The sequence below is a fragment of the Gossypium arboreum genome, chromosome 7 (assembly GCF_025698485.1).
Source record: "Gossypium arboreum isolate Shixiya-1 chromosome 7, ASM2569848v2, whole genome shotgun sequence".
Classification (NCBI taxonomy): domain Eukaryota; kingdom Viridiplantae; phylum Streptophyta; class Magnoliopsida; order Malvales; family Malvaceae; genus Gossypium; species Gossypium arboreum.
Genome location: NC_069076.1, coordinates 66,102,254 through 66,126,042, shown reverse-complemented (window position 1 = coordinate 66,126,042; position 23,789 = coordinate 66,102,254). Strand labels below are relative to the sequence as shown.

Sequence of the window (23,789 nt, the reverse complement as noted above, 5' to 3'; positions counted from 1 at the left end):
CCTCTATACTTTTGAAGAACCCTGTATTTTTTTAATCTTATTTACACCATTAAAGGGCAAGGAATAATTTCAAAATGACCCTCTATCCTAGAAAAACCACTTACAAAGTTGAAAACAGAATAAGAAGGAAAAGGGAACTCAAATGGTGAGATTGTAGAAAAAGTTGAAAAACTCAAAAGTAAAAAACAAATTTAAAAAAAGATTTTTTTTTCTTTCCTTTTAGATTGTAAAGTATCTAAAAGTCCAGGCATTACTAGCCAAATAGAAAATTACAACAAGCGGGTAACTTGTAAATAATTTTGTTTATCAATAATAAGACAGCTTTGATAATAAAAATAAGATTAAGGATTTTGTCAAGAAACAAACCTTCAGAGATCTAGATGACAGATTAAGTATTCAAACCACATGAATACTTACTAAAGATTTGATGGGTTCTTCTTAAGGGTTTCTTCTTTTGTGAAGAAAATATCAAAAAGGAAGAAAGGATGGATGTAAAGGAAGAAAATATGAAGGTTTTTAATTTAAGGTTATAGTTTTAGAGTCAAACTACTTAATCAGTAAGAGAGACAGAAGGATGCAAAGAAGATGTACTTGACCCTCTATGTTGAATAAAAAATCCAATCGATTGATGAAGCACTTAGTTTGATTTCTATTGCTTCAATTCAACAAAGATGACCATTTTTTCAGTTAAATGAAAAAGAAAACTAAAAAAAAGAAAAGAAAAATGAGAGGAAGGGTTTTTCTTTTCCAGTTTAAAATATGTAATTAATTTAAAATTTTTATTTTGTCATTTGAAATTCATTTGAACTGTTACGTAAGAACTTAACGATATAGTGACTACTTCGTAACAAAATGATGATTTAAATGATTAAAAGGTAACATTTAAAATATAAGCTGAACTAAAAAAAACCACTATTTTTGTAGTGTATCCTGAAAGTTAAAAAAGAAATAAAATTTGCCGTTCGAAGTCGACATCAAAATAAAGTAGGAAAAAGAACCGAGAGGTTTAACAAAAAGACCTGTACTATAACCTGAAATTGTAAAGACTAGAAAGAACGAACAGAGCTTTTCGCTTGAAACCCGGCAATGGTTTCTTTGTCGACTTGGTGTCGATACTTGGTTCACAAGATCGAGTACTCCTTCACTCTCGGCTGGAAGGTCGCATCTTCTTTGTCTTATCTCTTTCACATTTAGTATTGATTTTTGCTCTTTGATTTTGAATTTTCATTTTTAGGTTTCTTTTTTTCTCCAATGTATATGCTAAAATCCTATGATTTTGGAGCATTGGGTATGGTTTATTTCCTTGTTTTGATGATTTGCCACGGAGTTTGAGTTCTTCTGATGGTTATTTCATTGGGTAAATATAGAGACTTTTCCTTTTTGGGGTTTGGGTAGTTACCTGATGTTTTCTTTTTGTTCTTTTCTAATGCATTAACTTTGTTTCTTAGGGTTTTCAGAATGCGTGATTTCGTCATCATAGTGTTTCTGATTTCGGAATTCCATGATCCATATTTACCTCAATGTTCTGTGCTTTCTCTTTTACATAACAAAAGTAATTGCATCTACCAAAATTCTTATGAAGTGTGTGAAAATTCATCGAGTAGAATGATATGAACTCTGTATATTAATTGATATTGATATATAAATGCGTTGTTTTTCTCCTATTCCCTAGACAAAATATTGAAAGCTGCGTTCGAATCTAGGTTTAATTTTTGCAAAGACTATAATGGATTTACATACACTATGGAATGCTTTATATTCATAGTCTCGATGCAAGTATGATTGTTGAAGCCTTTGATGGAAAAAAAAAGAAAAAGAAAAAAAAGATGAGTCTAAATGAGACCATCAGTGTGGGGTTTGTGAAAAGGTGGAAGATCATATATTGAATATTGTAACTAATAGAATAATTTGGGTAAAGGGTGGAAAATTAAATCAGATTTTCAGTCCATGATGAAGATAATGGTGGGAAATCACTCTTGATTCCTTTTCAGTTTGTGCCACACTTTGGCCAAAGCTGGGGTCATTCTGTTGTGGTGGTTTACCAATGGTTCAAGGATAAGCTTGCAACAGAAAATTTCATTACATTAAGAAAACCCTGTATTAGAGGATTAGATGGCTTAGGATTTTGGCCATTTTTCATACGAGTAAATCTTTAACTCAAAAAATTTGTAAATTTTGAGGAGGATTAGAGGAATATTTCAAACTAGTGTAAAGGTTCATCAGCTATGTTTTGAAAATCTCCATGCTTAATCATGATGTAGAGATATTAATGTTGATAATGGAGGTTTTTAAAGTTTTAGGAGGCTTCTGTGTTTATTCATGCTTCCATTTTATTCTGATGCATAAATTTCACTGGTTTCTGAAATTGCAGAATTTTGTGTGGGTTTTTCTTGCAAGTGTTCTTTATACTATTCTGACAGGAAACTTGATGTGAAACAGAGCTATAAGAGAGGGCAAATCAGTGACCGGGAATTACAAGATGCAGTTTGGAAAAATGTGTTTCAGGGAAAATTGACTTACTTACACTGGAGTAAAGGAGAGGCAATGGCCCCAACTATTGGAGAACAAGGGGGTACTCTTCTCGTACGGAAGATTCCATCTGCAGACCCAGGGTAATGCTGCTGCTGCTGCCTCTCTCTCTCTCTCTCTCTCTCTCTCTCTCTCTCCCTGCCTCCTAAATTGAGTTCATGTTTATGGTTTTGTTGGAGTAAAGGGGGTTTTTTCTTTTCATTTTGTGCCGCATTTCAGAGTTGTTCTTGGTACAGTTTCCTAAAGATTCACTTCTTTATGATAACAAATGTGCAAGTTCTTACACCCCCTGAGAAAAAAAACTTATGGTTTCTTAACTCTGGTTTGAGTTGGTCCATTGCAAATTGTAATGAATCCATTTTAGTGTCTGTACATCTAGCCTCTGTGAAGGTTATGCTGTTCATTTAAGTTTAATTTATACTATTCCTTCTGAACATTAGTTTAGTACGTATATGTGAAGATAAGCAGAGGTAAAAAACATGTTAACTTGGCATCCTCATGAGTTTGATGATCCAATCAATGTTCTCCAAACAGAATCTTGTTATCTTTTTATTCCTTTCCTTCCTTTTGTGTTCAATAAATCTTGCATATTTACTCTTCTGGTTTGGATATGATTTAGAGAGTTCCTAACTTTATGCTTGACATCTGGACAGTCGAGTTTTTGTTGGGGATGTCATTGTCATGAAGGACCCTGACGATTCTGATAACTATCTGGTCAGAAGATTGGCTGCCACTGAAGGATATGAAATGGTGTCTAAGGATGAAAAAGATGAGCCATTTGTTCTTGAAAAGGACCAGTGCTGGGTATTGGCTGACAATGAAAAATTGAAGCCCAAGGTATTAAATGTTAGTAATACAACCAAAACAAGTTCCAATTGCTATTGTTGTACAAATCAATAAAAGAGAAACAGTAATCTAGTTCATAAATTTGACTCTAAAGGCTGCTTGTTAGCTGCCACATGCTTATTTCTTCTACCATTCTAATTAATGAATAACTAACATTAATTTAACTTTTTATACATTGCTGTGAAGAATCTGATCCATGTTCTCCACTATTCTGTCTTCTTTTGTTTTTTTTTTTTTCTTCATTTGAGACTATAGGAAGCCAAGGATAGTCGGTTATTTGGTCCAGTTCCCATGACTGGCATAGTTGGCCGAGTTATATATTGTCTGCGAACAGCTGTTGATCATGGTCCTGTTCAGAACAGGTAACTGCTCTATAGTAATTATTTAACTAAAACCATAGATTTCACATTAGGTAAAAGTTCTACTTTTTGATGATTGTGCTGAAAATTCCATGTTCCTCTAACAGTCATTACAGTATGCGAAAGGATTCTCCGGTGTTGGAAGTAGAGCTGGATGTCGATGACATGGTGAAAAATCACAAATCCTAAACTGTTTACACTTTGAAAGTGTGCCTATTTGTCTTTATTACACCTTTTTCCCTCTGTGGGCATCTTTTCAGTTTAACATTGAAATTAAGGAGAGAATAAAGAAAAACAAAGAGGGCTTTTAGGTTCATGTGTTATTCATGAGGATGGTAGTTTGTCCTTACAAGATGTAAAGCAATTGGGGGAATTTCATCATATTATCTTTCCATTTGAAAACCACGAAGGGCTGCCTGACTTATGTTGGATTTTGAGTTTGGATCATATTGAACAATTGCTTTTATAGTTTCTAGTTTGAAAGCTTTGCTGAACTTTTGTGGGAAAAAAGTTGGGACTTGGGTACATCATTATATTTGGTTGTTCAAAGTTGGAGTCATGGTGATCCTTTTTTTTTTTTTTTTTCTGATTACCAGGTTCCTGCCCTCTTTGCGGCTTATTTTCTTTGGGGGAATCTAATCAAATATACTATAGCAATTTTAGGATATAATAAAAAGAAACAATTCCTATGTTGCACATCTAAGAACATGCCATTTGTCACTATAAATGTTTGTCATGAGTAATTATTTATTATATTTAAAAATGTCATTAAAAAGCAATAGTTAACTCAATGAATAAAAGAATATGGTAAGAAACTTTATACATATATTTATGCATATGTATATATATTTATTGTTAAAATAAAAGCACTGACTATATATATGCATATATATATAAAATTAGGCTGATATATACAATAAATTCTTTTGACCATATTTATGCCTGTATATTGTATATGCATATAAGAAACTATTAACCAGAATCAAAAATTATTTTCATATATTGGGACTAGAATCGGGACGTAATTGTAGAAAAAAATATTTGGTTGTTCAAAGTTGGGACTAAAATCGTTAATTTATATCTATAAACCAGAATAAAAAATATTTTCATATAAGAAACTATTAACCGGAATCGTTAATTTATGTATATATTTATACAATAAAAAATTGTTTTCATATATTGGGACTATAATCGGAACATAATTATAGGAAAAAAAATTTGGTTAAATTAATTATTTAGAAATACAGTTCTTAAAAAATCAAATTTTATATCTAATTCTGGTATGTTTCATTATAATATATATATATATATTTCATCAGTTACCATATTTATTTGTGAATAGATAATCCCTTAATTGTAGGCATAGCATAATATATTGTATAAATAGTATTATTTATTGATTCATTTTCCAGTCATTAAAATAGTTTTGAAGGGTGCATTTCTTAAAAGTTAAAATTAAAACTTATATCACAATTACCTATTGGTGGATGCAAAATTAGGTGAATGATAAATTTAAGTGCTAAATTGTATATTTTCCATGTTAAAAGCATTTGACTTCTTAAAGTATTAAAAATACCACTATAAATATTGTGCATTATTCATATAATGAATAATTGTTTTGAAATTTATTTATATGATAAATAAAAATATATTAACTTTAACGTCTACAATTAATAATATAATATCGACAGCATATGGCTATAAATACCTAACTTGCAAAAGATGAAGCCAAAAGTTAAGAATTGTTAAAAAAAAAAAAACAAAAAAAAACAAAGCGTCTACCCTATTTTCTTCTCTAATTTCATATCACCTTTTGTTACGCTAATATTTGAACCATACATTATTAATTTTTTAACATAATTCCTTTACAAACAATGTTCATTAAAATAGTTTTGAATGACGTATTTTTCGGTTACTATTTCTACTTTTTAAATCTGTATATTGCTTTACTTACAGGTTTTAGTTATGGAAGGAAACAATTCTAGAAAATGGCAAAGACAAATGACAAACATACACCAATGGAATTAATCTATGAGCATGTTTAGTTGGCTGTAATACCAACGCATTACAGCTCAATTCAGTAGGCACATCACTAAACCATCACTAAACCATTATTTGGTTGGCTGTAATTGGTTTATTTGGTTGGCTGTAATAAGCTATTATAGCCCTATTCCATACGGGCTTATTCAGGGCAAAAATGTTGTTTACCATTCGGTGGTCTCCCCACAGAATGATGATTCAGGAAATGGGTGGGTAAGAAATTAGCTAAAGCTTTCAATTCTACCCTCGCCATTATCCTTTCTTTCGCACGTCTGAAATCTTTTCCTTTCTTTTTCGTGCTTCTTCCTTCCACTGTAATATCAACAAATTCCCAACTTATCAATTTAAACATTTTTTTAATCCCATTTTCTCCGAACCCCATCTGCATTTTCTCTTCTTCTTCAACTCTTTTTCTCTTCAATATATTGACAAAATTGGAAATTCTTGATAGCTTAATCCATTGAAAAAAGAAATGAAGCATTTTTCGGGTCGTCTCGCAGGATCCAAGAACTATTAAGTTTTAATTCGGACCCAAATTTCAAATGCCCTAAATGTGTACAGGTTTTAAGAGGAAAATGAAATGGGGATTTCAGATAAAACTCTCTTTCGCCTTCTATACGTTCACTATCTAATTAATTTCTAGGAAGGGTTTCTATTTTGCATTTTTGGGTTTTCTTCTTTTACTGGGTATTTTATTTTATTGTCTTGGTTCTGGTTTTAATGCCCTTTGGCTTGCTTAGAAACTCCGTTTGGTGTCTACTAACTTAAACTTACTATCATTTTGGATTCACATGATCTTTGTTTTAGTTTAGTGTATGGTATGGCGTCGAATTATGTAATTTTAGCTGAAGCTGTTAATGCTTTAATGGGCTTTGTGTGCTTAAAACAGTAATTTGTTCGCTGTAAATTATTGATTCTAAACTCTGTTGATCTTTCTAAGGTTTGATATGTATAATATTTTTTTACTATATGTTTCACATATACCATTGATTGAGTCTATAGAATTGATGTTTCATAGTATACATGTTTCCTGGTGTTGGAACCTTGGGTGTTCATTTATACCATTGATTGCATCTGATTTTTTTTTTTTTTTTAATTTCCACCGGTCCTGTTAATTTCTTCTAAGAATGGCTGCAGCCAAAATGCAGAGAACAGAATATTAAAACAAGGGTATTTAGTTGCTTTTATTTTACCACTAACTCTTAATTTCATAATATCTAACCAAGGGCATTTAGTTACTTCTATTTTAGTTTGTGCAGTCCTTAGGTCTGATGTAGAGTTTTAACTTCATTTTTCCAAAGGTATTTAGTTACCATCCTTATCGGAAAGGGGCGTGGCTTGTGGAGTTTCTACATAATGATCTTAATCTAAAGACCCTTATTCTAGATCTGGTATGAAGAATTCTCTAAGTGCTCTTATTCATTTATCGATAATAACAAACCAACTAACATTTCTTTTTAATTTTATGGAGTTTAGGCTGATGGTGAAGAAAGATTGAGGTCACTACTTATACTTTCTTGTTTATCATTTCATGTCAAGGAAAACAAAATTTTTAGAGTTGATGAAAGCAAATATGCGTTTGAAATGAAATGGTTAGAGAAGCTCATATTAAGAATGGTTAACCTGCTTGAAAAAGATGAATTGTGTATATTGAAAAACTATTGAGGTTACCAATGAATTTAAAGAAAGGTGAAGTTTGGTTTTGTGTAGCACTTTTGAGAAATTAAATGCCATATGGTGTTATGGTTAGAATTGTTCATTGTCTACTATTTGTGTATTTGGTTTATGTAATAGGTTTGAATATTTTGTTGAATGTAGGGGTTTGATTTTGAGTAGCCCTTTTTGTTGGGTTCAGATAGAAGCAGCTCTTTGCATGATAATAGGATCATTATTTTGTGGTTTGGATTTTTCCTCTGTCATTGATATTCAACGTTTCACTCAATCATAAAAACATCATATTATGTTTGGCTTTTTGATCATTTTGTAATCATGGAACACCATTGACGTATAATAAGTCACATCGGAATAGTATCCCAAACCACAGAGTAACAACGCTTACTCTTGGATTTTTTGATAGATTGTTCATCAACAGATTGAACATTCACATATTACCCTACAGTGGTGTAATCAAATCCATTCAAATGAATGTCAATGATGCTAAAATCATTGTAATTCAGTGGAAGCTCATAACAAAGATTAATTGATTCTCGGCTGTGTGTTTGCTCTTTTTAGATTTTTTTGACTTGTAATAATCATTGATCTCAGGGGTGTTTGTATCATTTAGTATAATGTATTTTTTTTATTTATTTATGAGAAAACATAACATAGGAGTCACATAATCCTAAAACAAAACCCTTCTTGGAGGTTGTTCAAACAATTGTAAAAAGTCATCATTGCTACGAGTCATTTTTGCAAGATAATTCGTAACTGGATGTAAAATATTATGTTTGGATAATCCACGAGATAATTCGCGAGTTAAATGTATGAATATTATATTTGGATGTAAAATATAATTCTTGACTTCTTAGTTTAAAAGATAATTAAATTATTTGTTTTGCTAATTATATTTTAGCACATTAAATATGCATTGCAGCTTTAAAAATAATAAAGTAGGTTATATATTATTTTTCTAATATTATATATTATGATCTTTATTAGTTCATATTTTAAAAATAATTATATTAAGAATGTTATTAAATTATATATTATTTTATTAAATTGTATTTAATAATAATTATGTTAAAATATTATTTAATTATATCATTATTTTTATTAAATTATATTTAGTAATAATCTAATTAAAATTTAATAACAATAATCATCTAACTAAAAAATTCTACTAAGGGTAAGTTGGTCATTTAAGTCCTTTTCCTTATACTATTACAACATTCATTCCATTCAACCAAACACAAGAATACTAATACAATTCTATTCCATTCCATTGAATCAAACAATTGAATTATTAATTACAGCTTTATTCTATTACAGTCATATTCCATTACATCTCTATTCCATTACAATCCTATTCTATTCACCCCAACCAAATGCACCCTAAATGTTTCCACTAATGAATGATTTATTTAGATGCGTAATTTTCTAATAGGTTCCTTCATGAAATATTTTTTTGTTTGTTTTCACAAATTTTTCTTACATTATGATTTTGAGGAAGGAGAATCTTCCTCAAAAGATCAATTAAAGAGAATACATATTTTTTTAACGAAATAGAGAGTTATTTGAAAACTAGAAATGAAAATTCGTAGTCTATTAATTGTTTCAAGTACTCTTTTTTTTTTTTGTCTAAAGTTTTATTTTTTACACCACGTTTCGTTGGGGTGAATGGAATGTGATTGTAATAGAATAGAGTTGTAAAGGAATAGAACTGTAATCAGTCATTCAATTGTTTGGTTCAATAGAACGGAATAGAGTTGTAATAGTATTCTTGTGTTTGGTTGAATAGAATAGATTTTGTAATAGCATAAGGAAAAAGACTTAAATGACCAAAGTACCCTCAACAGAATTATTGTTAGGTAGATAATTATTGTTATTGTTATTAAATTATTATTAAATATAATATAATAATAAATAATTTAATCATATTTTAACATAATTATTATTAAATACAATTTAATAAAATAATTTATAATTTAATAATATTATTAATTCAATTGTTTAGTTCAATTGAATGTAACATGAGTCTAACTAAACTGAATTATAACATGGATCCCAACAAAATAAAAATAAAACGATTAGGACCGCAATCAAATATAAAAAGTATTTTTATTTTTAATATAATTATGATCATCATTCTAATTTAGTTTTCCTTTTTATTTTCTTTTTGTGGTAGGGAAAACCAACTACCCAATGTATTAGAAAGTCTAATTTTTCATTCTCTATTTTACGAAAAATATATATACAAAAACTAAGAAGTTAGCTTAACCCAAAACTTATAATATATGCACACATATACATTTAAAAAAGATTAAGGATTATAAAAATCCTATTATGTATATTTACATATGCATTCATAACTTTACACTATAAATGCAGCGTAGCATTGCATATAGCAATTGTATGAATAAGAAGTAATTGTTCCCTTCCGTTCCCTTGCTTTGCTGCTTTAGTCTGCTCAGTCCAACATGTTCTTGTAATATATACACATATATGCATGTATTAGAAAATGTAATTATAAACATCCCTTATTGTCCGCCAAATAGTAGTCACCCATCATCAAGAAGACATGTTCTCCCTTAGTCACTCCCACTGTACCATGATTTTCAATGCATTCAACTTTACCTGCAATTCTACAAAATCAAACAATAAAATAATATTTTATTATGCCCTAGGTAGCGAACCTTACAAATTACTCATAGAAAACTTGAGACATGTTTTCCAATGAAACCAACGATATCGCGAACCCACAGCTAGTTCAAGGACCCTGCAATTGATTCGTGAACCACAACCTGGTGAACTTCAAACTTTTACATCAGCATTCTTAAAACACATAGCTAAATTTGTCCCATCATAAAAGGATCATGTAAACAGCTCACATTGGTTGCACTCTTCTTCTCACCCTCCCTTAGTAGAATCTCTGATTTCTCTCCACAAAACCATAATTTCCTCCCAACCTTCAAACTCATTCCCTTCATTCTACCTTCATCTTTTTGCTCTATTCACCTCACTAGTTAACATATTTCAATCTATCTAAATTTCTCCAATTATGCAGCCATTTCTTCATAACCGAAACAAACCTACCCATTTCCATGTTCAAACTCCGACTTCAAACAATAGTTGTCTCTTGATAGAAGATAAACCTGTAGGCTTTGTGCAAGTTATAATTAAGATAATAAAATGTCCAAATAACTCCAACCAGAAAATTTTGGAACAAATAGCATTGATCAATAAGTCACTGATGAGGTACAACAAAGATGAAGAATACCTTTCCTTCTTATTGAGGAAAACTACAATAGTGAATGCTTTCCTCTACTCCATCACAAACTTTCCACATGTTTTGATAAAGAACCTCAGTGAAAAACAGTGTAAAGGGGGCCATAACCTTACATGAATTAGAAGAACCTAAAACCTAATTGCATATTTCTAAGCATGTAAATAAGCTGTGACTTTTGCTGAACATATGATAGCAGGATAAAAGCGATGATTTGCCACTACGAAAATGAAAAAAATAGTACATGCATTACAAAGAGTAGAGAGAGCCATATGACAGTCTTATTCTCTAATACGACCTTTTAGTCTCTTACGATTGAATCTCACATATATATAAAAGCATGCCCTAGAAAGAATCTCACTTAGGACACAAGGAAAGACAAGAGGGCAACTATATTATATGATGCCTCATTTCTACAATTAAAAGTTCATTTTAGAAGTTATGAGGAAGATAGGGGAAAGGATATGGACTAATAGTTGCTAAATTATTAGTTTTGTATAGCCTGAACCTGGACTTTATATTGTTCATTACTATGTTCTTTTGGGTCAGAGACATTACCATGCTTACCATCAAAGACATGACACTCTAAAGGCACCAAGAAAATGTGTTCCATAAAATAAATAAACCAACATATATATTCATAGTCTAACTCCCATATCATTGGCATTATTTCCGGTTAAAGTTACAGAAATTAAAAATAAAAAATAAGATATGATGTCAAGCAAAAATTAAAAGATAATATATAGTTGAATACATGCCATCCTTGATCAAGAAATAGTTTTTCCTTCGCAAGCAAAGTTGACGTAGCATAAATACTCAAAAGTGCATAGCCTCGACTCTGAAAATAAAAATGTCAACAAAGAGGCATTGATTTTCAACTAATTACCAGTGTATGTTTGTATAAACCAACATCAATTCATCCAAGCTCCCCATTTTCGCCTTTTTTAATTCCATGATTGCAAATAACTAAAAGGTATTGACTGCAATATGTGTTAATCTCTAAGTTCAAAATTTATTGCATTTCAACCAAAGAGAAAAAGGGGTGCTTTGTAAAAAATTTCAGTCAAAGATAGAGAGAGGAGAAAAATGGATGTTTTGTAAAGGGAACATTCCAACCTAGCTAAACATCTTTTAAGTTTTAATCTAACATCAAAAGAATTTAAAACAATACAAAATGTCTATAGGTTAAAAAAATGGCTGCAAACAACTTACTAGAAAATAACTAATTCACTCACAAAATTAAGCCAACTCATAAAGATGAAAATAAGAGAGTAGGATGGTTTCACCTCTAAATATCTTATCATTTTTTGCCCAAACACATCATCCAATTGAACCTATTGACAAAGACCATAAATTGTAAATTCAATGTTCTTTTCAAACTTGATAAACACAGAAGGGAAGCCATTCAAGAAAGGAACACCAGCAAGAAGCCGCAACCAAAAAAAAAGAGGAGGTAAAGATGTTGGGTTTTCAAAAAAGTACAAAACCTGCTCATACAAGAAAACTATCGTTGTTGAAAAAGTTCTAAATGTCCGACCAACGATAGAGTAGCTTGAAACATCATCTCCCCCAAAAGACAGTGATTGGAGAGTTGAGTTGTAACTTATTTCTTAGAAAATTTAAAGAAAACCCATTACCAGAAACCCTTTCTAAAAAAAAAAATTGATGATTGCAAGAACAGAAACGGAACGAAATTAAACTTGAAAAGAAAAATCTGCTAACCTGAAAATGCATTGTTGTGATGAAAGAAGCAACTTTGAACGCATTTGCAAAGAAAGTGTGAAGGAGATTTTATGAAGAATTTTCTTTATTTCTATTCGGTGATGGTTGAAATGGCTATTCAAAGCCATCACCATTGAATACGTATTACGCATTTGAGGGAATAGAAATGCTTTAAGTGATTCGACCGAATGAAGAAACAGTGAACCAAACAACAACATTACTATTCATCTAAGAATAGGGAGGGCCTTAGATATTACCAGGTCAATATTCGAATTTACTATTTTTTTTATTTTTTTATTAAAGCAAATTTTACATTGAAAGAAAATAGTACTATTTTTTTATTTTTTTATTAAAGAAAATTTTACATTGAAAGAAAATAGATAATAATTTTGAAAAAAATTGAACTGTGGCATCTTATACTTGACTCAGTCGTTGGATCTGAATATAAAATATCACATTTCGTTGTTGAAACAATTTACTTTTCTATCTTACATTTTTTTTTCGAAATAGAAATTTAATGATAAAATTATTTTATAAAAATTTTGGTAGCATTTCTGCCTATTATACGTAAACACCCCTACAAAATTTATATTTCACAATATATCCACATTCAAATCTTCTCCCAAAATCAATTCCCAACACTTCGATTTCTCAAAACATACCAATAAACTAGATTTCTACGCTTTACTATTTTATCAAAGCATTAGTTATAACATACTAGTAAATAAAACATAATGAAAATATTTAAATTCAGTTTACAACATAGTATTATATATATACAAGCCTAGGTACATGCCATTTATATAAACTATAAAGTAAACTTTTCACCAAAATTGTTTGAGTTCATCTTCAATTCTTCAGATGCTACTAGAATGACCTATCGAATCTAATTACCTGCGCACGAAAAAATAGACAACCATACGTTGAGCAATTTTTATGCATAGTGGTGGCAATATCATATAAATCATTACATAAGTATTGAACATAAATTAATTGATAGAAATAAATTTAAACATGATTATAAATATCATTAATAACACCACAATAAAAGAAAATTCTAATATTAATAAAAGTTAATATTACGATATTGACAAATCGAATAAAAAAATAAGTTTTTAATCAAATTCAAAATTGTATAATTAATTTAATTCACACAATATGAAAATTCAAGTAAGTTCAACTTTTGTTTTTGCTTTTCTTTCTATTTAGACCCCGCACTAAGGTTTAGACTCATAACTAGATACACGAATCTGCCACCGCGAGTTGTTCGGCAACGATGGCTATCAAAGTAGTCCACGATCCTTTGAGAATTGGGTCTGCCCACAACCCTCTAGGAATTCAGGAGCTCTGAATCCTCTGATATAAAGACTTTATGTCATGCCAACTATATTCGATTTATAGTCTAATTTAGTGAAACGGGGTAAAAATCAAATTTCATGATCCATTTCAATTCCATTTTCATATAATTCTCAATTCAATTTCGTTTCATGTTCAAATCACATATTGCCTAATGTAAAATTAGGCTTCCAATTCAAAACATATTGTAACACCCTGAAAATTTTTACAGTAAGATATTATCCTTAATATAATAAAATAAGAAAATAAAGTGATGAGAAGAGGAAAATTGAGTTATGTCACTGGGAAGTATATTATGACATATTGATTCAAGAAAGGACTAAATTATAAAAGTGAGAAGTTTTGTGGCCCAAGAATAGAGCTGATCATGGGCTGGGCGGCCTACTGCCAGTCCAAGGCCCTTCCAGAAAAATGAGAGGGTTTGGGTAAAATATAGGCCGAAAAATAGGCTTGGGCAAAAAATGAGGCCCGTTTAGAAAACGGGCAGGCCTCAGTAAGAGTTTTTGGCCCAGGCCAGCCAGCCCAGCCCAAATTAATTATATATTAATATATTTTTATTTTATTTTAATCATTTTAAATTTTTAATATAACCATTTTTTTATTATATTGTCAATTTGTGTATTGTTTTAAGAATTGTTTTAGTATCATTTTATTTATTTTAATATTTATTTTATGTTTTTAAATATATTTGATTTATTATATTTTTAAAATTTTTATTTAATGAAATAAGAAAAAAAAATTAATATGGGTCGGTAAAATGGGCCTTGGCTTGGGTTAGCAATTTTATTTCGGGCCAGGCTTGGATAAATTTTTAGGTCCATATTTCGGGCCGGGCCCGGGCCTAGTAAACTGGCCTAAAATTTTTTCTGGGCCAGGCCGGGCCCGAACTCGACCCGGCCCGGCCCATGATCACCTCTACCAAAGAGTAAATACTCAAAATTTGAGGGATTAAAGTATAAATATGAAAAAGTTAAAGGACTAATAGTGCAAATATTTTAAGGGAGGAATGATTTAGAAACCAAGGAAAATTGATGAATTAGGACCAAATTGAATAGGTGAAGAATTATGAGGGACTAAATTGCAATTTTACCAAATTAAGTGATGACTCAAGAATGGAATTTTAAAAGATCACAAAGGGCAAAATGATCAATTGGAAGAGAGAGAAATCTAGAAAGTAATGATGATGTTGGTGATATTTTATAATTATTTAATTAGATAATTATTATTTATTTAATATTTTAATAAGATATTTTATTATTTTATTTAATCTATATATATGTGTGTGTGTGTGTGGAAAAAAAACACACACACTCCATCATTGTCCATGCATCCCACGTTAGGAAGAAGAGAAGAGAAGAAAGAAACTTTTCATTCTTTACAATTTAGTCATTACACTAAAAATTCACCATTTTCACCTAGAAATCAAAATATTTTTCATGGTTACCAAGAGAGAAAAATAATAAGTAGACTATGGAAAGCTAGAATATAAGTTAGATTCAAGAAATAGAAGGTGGAGGAGAGAGAAAATCAAGTTAAAAATTGGAAACAATAAGACAAGGTAAGAACATCAAGATTTCCATGTATTTTTAAGTTTGATATTATTGAGAAAGCATGGAAATGAAGCTAAAGTGGAGTTTTCTTATATATGGTTCTATGTTCTTGATATATTAGTGAAGAGAAATAAGAGAAAGTGGTGGGAAATATTGTAGAGAAAGGAAATAAGGGTGTTATAAACTTAATAGTTAATATTTTGCACTAAAACAGTTTTGGGCAGTAGCAGTAGTCTAATTTTCAGAAATCACCAAAAATTGTAGAAATCGAATTAAATATTTAAAAAAATATTAAATTAAATCTTATTAAGTCTAGTTTCTTATAGAAGAAACCGTGTAAGAATGGAATTGTGAATCATGAGATATAATAAATTTTGTTAGACAAGGTCAGAATGATTTCGGGTTCCCCCGTTCTGACTTTGGAAAATCATAAAAAATTTGAGAAAAATAATTAGCTTCTTAAAGTTATATGTTTAAAATCCAGAATGAGTCTATTTTCAATTGAAACAAATGAGAACATCATCCGAATCCTGTACAATGAGATAATTAATTTTTAGTAAAGAAGGGTCGGAATTGTCAGACAGTAGAATAAGGGTGACTTTAAAGAATAAACTGTACTTATTGGATAAACCAAAAATTCTGAAAATTTTATGGTAAGAATACACATAGTATTGTTTCATGGAAAATTATCGGATCTTAATTTCGAGTTCTTTATCTGAAGATATAAATAATTTAGTGACTATGACGCAAACAGACAGTTTTGAATATACATATAAGTAAATAGTGAAATTATTGATAATGTTACTTGTAGCATGTTATATAAATTAAGAATTTGGAATGGAGAGGAGGAGGAGAAAAATATGTATGAATATTCAGTTAGCATGGCTAATTTGCATGTTTTAGGCTCAGGGACTAAATTGAATAAAATTAAAACTTTATGGGAAATTTTGTAAAAATGTTAGAAATGACCAATTTGCATGAAATGGATTATTTTATTATTTAAAATTTCAAAATTTAATGAAATTATTAATTTAGTTCAAGATCGGGGAAAAACATGTTTTAAAGATTAAATTGAAAGTGTTGAAATTATGGAAAATTCTGATTTTTATAGAATTCATGGGTTTTTATCAATTTGAATGAGAATAACAGCTGGAAATAAGGATTAAATTGCAAGAATTTTATTTTTTTGAGCCTAAGGATGAAATCGTTATCAATTAAAAGTTTAGGGATAAAATAGTAATTTTGTTTAGAGGATTAATTGAATGTATTAGAACATGAAATAAATGAAAAAAATGATCAAATTTATTTATAAAGATTCGGATGACTCGAATACGAGACTTGAATGTGGAAAAGAAAAGATATCGGATTAATGAAATTATAAACATGAACAAGCAACGAGGTAAGTTAGTGTAACTTGAATTGTATTTTTAAATGCATGAAATATCGATATAATGTACTACTTGATTTATGTTTATGAAGAAATGACAAGAGAATGATATTTATCAGACATGTAAATATGTGATTATCTTTGATACGTTGATACAAAGAAATTAAGTATATTGAGACGAGTAATAAATTCAAGTAAAACATGTCGAGAAAAATAAGTACATTTAGGGGACAATATGTTTGATTTTAATTGGTTCCAAATATGAACGTTAGATGAAATAAAATATCTGATAAATAAATCAGTAACTCCGGTAATGTTCCGTAACTCTATTCCGATGATGGATTCGGGTTAGGGGTGTTACATTTAATGGTATCAGAGCTAAGGTTTAGTCGGTTTTTGGACCGAATATAGCACATGTGAAGTCTAGAAATACATTACATAACCTGTGGTAGTGTGATATCTTCCGACTCTGATGAGATTTGTATTACTATAATTCAATTTTATTTATTATTAATTGTTATATTTTAATTAAAATGCATGGTAAGTAAAATTAGGTAAGCAATTGAAATGATGATATTGATTTGAATGAAATTGATTCAAAAATGTTTATACCTATTGAAATTGAATTGAACAAATTGAAAATTAAAAGTTATTTAAATTACGTAATTGAATTATGAATTATGTGAATATTTGAAATGTATATTGATTGAAAAGTAATTAGTGATTTTAAATTTGATTGGACAATAAATAAAAATATGGATTGAATAAAAATAAATTAAATTATGAATATGTGTAAATATGTGAATTGTGTATTGATAGAAAAGTGGTTGGAATTGAATCAAGTATGATTATATGTAAATATCTAAAATATGTATTGGCATTGAATTGTATACTGATTAAAAAGTGGAAAAGTGAATTTGAATTGAATTGAATTGAATTGAATGGAATTATGATTAATTGAAATGTGTATTGGTTGGATATTGAAATATTGAAATATGAGAAATTGTGATTAAATTGAAAGCGAATTTGAAATAGAAAAATGATTTGAATACCCCATTAACTAGTCGGACTGAGTCGGATATAGTTGGCATGCCATAGGATTTGGAAGTGTTCAGGCACTGAGTACCATACTGGTGTGTTTGGTTGGAATCGTATATCCGCCAAAGTCCGAGTCTTGTTAATAGGGGTAAATATGAATATTAAGTAAAATTGAAATAAGAATTAAATTCCCTATTAACTTGTCTGGCTAGTCGGATATAATTGTCATGCCATAGGATTGGAAGAGTGCGAGATTTATCGGCTTTACCGATTAGGCACTTTATGTGTCGTATTTTAGGCACTTATGTGCTAGTTATTGTTACCGCTACTGCTACTGTTACCGATTCGGCACTTTGTGTGTCGAATATTGTTACTGTTATCGTTACCGATTCGACACTTTGTGTGTCGAATATTGTTATTGTTACCGTTACCGATTCGGCACTTTGTGTGTCGAATATTGTTATTGTTACCGTCACCGATTCGGCACTTTGTGTGTCGAATATTGTTACTATTACCGTTACCGATTCAGCACTTTGTGTGTTGAATATTGTTACCGTTACTATTATAGCATCGCCATTCTTGATCGACATCGTTCGGTACTATGTACTGTTTTAGGCACAATGTGTTGTACTGGTGTGTTTGGGTTGGAATCTGTGTATCCGTCAAAGTCCGGATTGTTAATAGGGTGAATAATTGAAATGAAAAAATTAAATAAATTTGATTGATCGTACTATTAAAAAAATATGAGAAAGAAATTATGAGTTGAATTCTCAATTGAATTGAAATGTGAGATTTGAAGCTTGAACTTAAGGTTCATGAATTTGCTAAAATATCGAATTATTGATATTGAAATCAGTTGAATAAATGAAATGAGAAAATCGAATGAATTTGATCGATTGAACTATTGAAAGTATGAAAAAAAAGTGGAATTAAGAATTGAAATGTGAATTGAAATTGAGATATGAGATCGAAAGCTTGAACCAAAGGTTCATGAATTGATTAAAGATAGCATAGATGATATATGATGCCATTTGATGAAAGACTATTGTTGAGATATGAAATTAAAGCATAAATTAACACATATGACTTATGTTGTTACATGTTTGATGTTTATTATTTATTATAGTTTTTATAATTTGAATTATGGTAATACCAATCGAGTATAGACATACTCAAAGATACGGTTGTATTAATATGATTCAAATTATTTATTATTATTAAATGTTAAATTTAAATTATGTATATAGGTAAGAGAAGTATGAGGTAGTGTTATTGTTGAATTGAATGGAAATTAAATTGAGTTGTGAATGAATTGAAAGTGAAATTGGAATTAGAAAGTAATATATGAAGTACATGATAAAGATTATTAGTGAAATTTGAAACATATTACATGTATTAAAGAAAGAAAAGATATAAACATACAAGGTTATTAGCACAATGATTAAATTGTAAAGTATGTAAAAGCATTATGCTAAAAGTGTAAAAGTGATATGTGTGCATAATATAATTTGCCCAAGTAGATGAGATTAGATCTACTAAGATATTAGTGGTATACCATTAAGAGACTCTAGCGCATTATCCGATAATAGCACGTTGGTACTCACCAAGTGCTCTCTGATTAACAGTGCATAATAATACACTTCTATATCTGTTCCGTATATCCTAAGTGTTTTGTTTAGTCTATTGGGCCTCTTATAAAAAGGTAAGCAATTTTCGTTATAAGGTATGTTCGCAATATTGTATTAAAAATAAATTGTGAAATGAAAGGATAGGGAATGGATATAAAGGATAAACTAGATAAATATGTGCACAAAGGAGCTATAGAATTATGGAAATAATGAAGTTCATGATCAAAAGAAAATAAGAAAATTTCGAGGACGAATTTTTTTTTAAGGGGGAGAGAAATGTAACACCCTGAAAATTTCTACAATAAGATATTATCCTTAATTTAGTAAAATAAGGAAATAAAGTGACAAGAAGAGGAAAATTGAGTTATGTCATTGGGAAGTATATTATGACATACTGATTCAAGAAAGGACTAAATTGTAAAAGTGAGAAAAGTTTGTGGCCTAAGAGTAAATACTCAAAATTTAAGGGATTAAAGTGTAAATATGAAAAAGTTGAAGGACTAATAGTGCAAATATTTTAAGGGAGGAATGATCTAGAAACCAAGGAAAATTGATGAATTAGGACCAAATTGAATAGGTGAAGAATTATGAGGGACTAAATTACAATTTTACCAAATTAAGTGATGACTCAAGAATGAAATTTTAAAAGATCACAAAGGGCAAAATGTTCAATTGGAAGAGAGAGAAATCTAGAAAGTAATGATGATGTTGGTGATATTTTATAATTATTTAATTAGATAATTATTATTTATTTAATATTTTAATATGATATTTTATTATTTTATTTAGTCTATATATGTGTGTGTGTGTGTGGAAAAAAAAAACTCACACACACTCCATCATTGTCCATGCATCCCAAGTTAGGAAGAAGAGAAGAGAAGAAAGAAACTTTTTATTCTTTACAATTTAGTCATTACACTAAAAATTCACCATTTTCACCTAGAAATCAAAATAATTTTCATGGTTACCAATAGAGAAAATAATAAGGAGACTATGAGAAGCTAGAATATCAAGTTAGATTCAAGAAATAGATGCTGGAGGAGAGAGAAAATAAAGTTAAAAGATTGGAAACAATGAGACAAGGTAAGAACATCAAGATTTCCATGTATTTTTAAGTTTGATATTATTGAGAAAGCATGGAAATGAAGCTAAAGTGGAGTTTTCTTATATATGGTTCTATGTTCTTAATATATTAGTGAAGAGAAATAAGAGAAAGTGGTGGGAAATATTGTAGAGAAAGGAAATAAGGGTGTTATAAATTAAATAATTAACATTTTGCACTAAAATAGTTTTGGGCAGCAGCAGTAGTCTAACTTTAAAAAATCATCAAAAATTGTAGAAATCGAATTATAGAATTAATAAAATATTAAATTAAATCTTATTAAGTTTAATTTCTTATAGAAGAGACCATGTAAGCAATGGAATTGTGAATCATGAGATATAATAAATTTTGTTAGACAAGGTTAGAATGATTTTGGGTTCTCCTGTTCTGATTTTGGAAAATCATCAAAAATTGGAGAAAAATAATTAGGTTCTTAAAGTTATATTTTTTAAATTCGGAATGAGTCTATTTTCAGTGGAAACAAATGAGAACATCATCTGAATCCTGTACAATGAGATAATTAATATTTAGTAAAGAAGGGTCGGAACTATCAGACAGCAGAATAAGGGTGAATTTAAAGAATAAACTGTACTCATTGGATAAGCCAAAAATTGTGAAAATTTTATGGTAAGAAGATACGTAAGCCTAGTTTCATGGAAAATTATCGGATCTTAATTTTGAGTTCTGTAGCTCAAGATATAAATAATTTAGTGACTATGACGCAAATGGACAGTTTTGAATATACATATAAGTAAATAGTGAAATTATTGATAATGTTACGTGTAGCATGTTATATAAATTAAGGATGTGGAATGGAGAGGAGGAGGAGGAAAATATGTATGAATATTCAGTTAGCATGGCTAATTTGCATGTTTTATTACAAAATTTAATGAAATTATTGATTTAGTTCAAGATCGGGGAAAAATATGTTTTAAGGATTAAATTGAAAAGTGTTGAAATTATGGAAAATTTTGATATTTTATAGAATTCATGGGTTGTTATCAATTTGTATGAGAATAACGGCTAGAAATAAGGATTAAATTGCAAGAATTTTATTTTTTTGAGCCTAAGGATGAAATCGTCATTAATTAAAAGTTTAGGGGTAAAATGGTAATTTTGTTTAGAGGATTAATTGAATGTATTAGAACATGAAATAAATGAAAACGATGATCAAATTTATTTATAAAGATCCGGATGACTCAAATACGAGACTTGAACGTGGAAAAGAAAAGATATCGGATTAATGAAATTATAAACATGAACAAGCAATGAGGTAAGTTAGTGTAACTTGAATTATATTTTTAAATGCATGAAATATCGATATAATGAATTACCTGATTTATGTTTATGAAGAAATAGCAAGAGAATGATATTTATCATGACATGTAAATATGTGATTATCTTTGATACATTGATACAAGGAAATTAAGTATATTGAGACGAGTAATAAATTCAAGTAAAACATGTCGAGAAAAATAAGTACGTTTAAGCGACAATATGTTTAATTTTAATTGGTTCCAAATATGAACGTTAGATGAAATAAAATATCTGATAAATAAATCAGTAACTTCGGTAATGCTCCGTAACTCTATTCCGGTGATGGATTTGGGTTAGGGGCGTTACACATATTAAACATTTACTTCTCAATCATATAAAATCATAATACGCAAATTCAAATCTTAACCTTGAATTTGCTAATTTAATCATTTGAAAAACATAGTCTTCATCTCGAAACATAATTTTATAAATATTAACTAAATCAATCAAACTCATCTAAAACTCATAAAATAAAATAAAATAAAATAAAATAAATTTAATATAACTAGTCATAGTAAACTAAATATTCTAAAGCATTATATAATGAAAATAAGATATTAGCACAAACCAAAGTTTCAATTGCTTTACTCCTTTTCTTTGCCTTTTTCCTTCAAGATGCTCATTTCATTTTTAGCTACAATAGGAACAATTCAGTATGAAAACAATGTCATTTATCTAATCTAATACTAAAACTTATAATATCAAACTTAAATATGCATGGTTAATCAAGTTGACAACTTAAGTTTCCTAGTCCGAAATTCACAAATCTTTCGACTCGATTATCTGTTTCCAATTTCATCTTCACCAGAATACTCATTGCTTCACAAACTATCATTTAGCACAAATTTTATACAAAGTGGTCAATGTTCTTTACTTCCCCTTGACCATGGCCAATTGTACCAAGTAGAGTTTCCATCCATTTTTATTTATTTTCCACACTTCTAACAAACTAGAATCATCTTCTAATAATTTTCCATCCAAAAATATACCTACTTCTCTTAAGTTTTCTAAGCTTCTGTAACACCTCGTTTTCAATGGAGTTAGAAATAATGGTTCCAGGATCAGAAATCTGACTAATGTATCCGTAATTATTATTATTTAATTCAAACGGGTCAAATATAGTTTATAATGAATTCTGATTTTATTAATTTTTGCTAATTGAACAAATAGTTAAGGTATAAGTGGGTTGTCTTTAAAGTCAAATGGTTTTAGAAAATGAGGTATCGGGACATAGTTAGAAACCGAGTCCATAAATATTTTTATTAAATATTTACGGAGTTATTATATTGGTATGTGAAGGTTCAATTTGGAAATTTTATTGTTTGACTAATTAATTAAAGAAAAATGACTAAATAGTAAAATGTGTAAAACTCAATCACTATTGAAATTTATTGAGTGAATAGCTTATTTAGTAAATGTGGAAGGTTTTATAAGACAAATATACCATTTTTATTAAGTGGAACGATTAGTAAGTGTATTTTATACCTTTTATACATTAATTTAAAGTTAAAACAAAAATAATAAAACAAAAAGATAAAAAAAAAAAACTATCATCTTACTTATTTGGTTCCACCAAAAAAAAAAAAACCAAAATTCTCCATTGAAAGGGCTTGAGTTTCGGCTATAGCTAATCACTCTTGTATGATAAGAATTTTGATCTGTTTTTAGTAATTTTTGTGTTTTTGAGATCGTTGTAGCTTAATCTAGCTAACCCGAGGACTAATTCATAAAAATGTTAAGAGTTTTGAAACTTGCCATTGATGGTTCTCTGATGTTCTTAGTGTTAAATGATGAATTTGTGAACTTGGTTGTTGTCTAGGACTATTTTGTAAAAGGTTTTTTTGTTAGTTTTGAGTTTAAGGAATAATAGGAAAATATATAAAATTCAACATGTATATTTGTGAAATTTTCAAATGTTTAAAGGATTCGAGGTGTCGTTAGGATCGGTTTTGGATGTTAGGGTTCAAATGTGA

General features: G+C 29.4%; 2 protein-coding genes and 1 long non-coding RNA gene across 5 annotated transcripts; 2 read left to right on the top strand and 1 right to left on the bottom strand.

Moving 5' to 3' along the window:
- Nucleotides 1-940: 940 nt before the first annotated feature.
- On the top strand, nucleotides 941-4,313 carry LOC108467967 (uncharacterized). Of its 2 annotated transcripts, none has more exons than XM_017768815.2 (5): nucleotides 941-1,158; nucleotides 2,440-2,612; nucleotides 3,183-3,366; nucleotides 3,631-3,737; nucleotides 3,842-4,313. In XM_017768815.2, exons 1-5 carry the CDS (start codon nucleotides 1,087-1,089, stop codon nucleotides 3,921-3,923), a joined length of 618 nt encoding a protein of 205 aa, XP_017624304.1. In that variant the 5' UTR covers nucleotides 941-1,086; the 3' UTR covers nucleotides 3,924-4,313. The 2 variants fall into 2 exon arrangements, with proteins under 2 accessions (XP_017624304.1, XP_017624297.1); XM_017768808.2 differs by having other exon boundaries at nucleotides 3,183-3,375.
- A 1,295-nt stretch (nucleotides 4,314-5,608) lies between these two features.
- Nucleotides 5,609-7,628, top strand: LOC108484584 (uncharacterized). The gene is made up of 4 exons (XM_053030991.1): nucleotides 5,609-5,690; nucleotides 5,806-5,987; nucleotides 7,076-7,165; nucleotides 7,251-7,628. The coding sequence occupies exons 1-4, from the start codon at nucleotides 5,609-5,611 to the stop codon at nucleotides 7,437-7,439; spliced, it is 543 nt and encodes a 180-aa protein (XP_052886951.1). The 3' UTR covers nucleotides 7,440-7,628.
- Nucleotides 7,629-9,685: 2,057 nt separating this feature from the next.
- Nucleotides 9,686-12,702, bottom strand: LOC108466556 (uncharacterized). Of its 2 annotated transcripts, XR_008285539.1 has the most exons (3): nucleotides 12,439-12,689; nucleotides 12,003-12,050; nucleotides 9,686-10,585 (listed from the first exon to the last, which is right to left on the bottom strand). It is a non-coding gene; the product is annotated as an uncharacterized LOC108466556 (long non-coding RNA). The 2 variants fall into 2 exon arrangements; XR_008285540.1 differs by lacking the exon at nucleotides 12,003-12,050 and having other exon boundaries at nucleotides 12,439-12,702.
- Nucleotides 12,703-23,789: the final 11,087 nt, after the last annotated feature.

Coding starts and splice junctions, on each gene's coding strand:
- LOC108467967 (XM_017768808.2), top strand. CDS start 1,087: ATGGTTTCTTTGTCGACTTGGTGTCGATACTTGGTTCACAAGATCGAG. Junction 1,159..2,439: donor CCTTCACTCTCGGCTGGAAG/GTCGCATCTTCT, acceptor GATGTGAAACAG/AGCTATAAGAGAGGGCAAAT. Junction 2,613..3,182: donor ATTCCATCTGCAGACCCAGG/GTAATGCTGCTG, acceptor ACATCTGGACAG/TCGAGTTTTTGTTGGGGATG.
- LOC108484584 (XM_053030991.1), top strand. CDS start 5,609: ATGTTCATTAAAATAGTTTTGAATGACGTATTTTTCGGTTACTATTTC. Junction 5,988..7,075: donor ATGATTCAGGAAATGGGTGG/GTAAGAAATTAG, acceptor ATTTTTCCAAAG/GTATTTAGTTACCATCCTTA. Junction 7,166..7,250: donor AGACCCTTATTCTAGATCTG/GTATGAAGAATT, acceptor TATGGAGTTTAG/GCTGATGGTGAAGAAAGATT.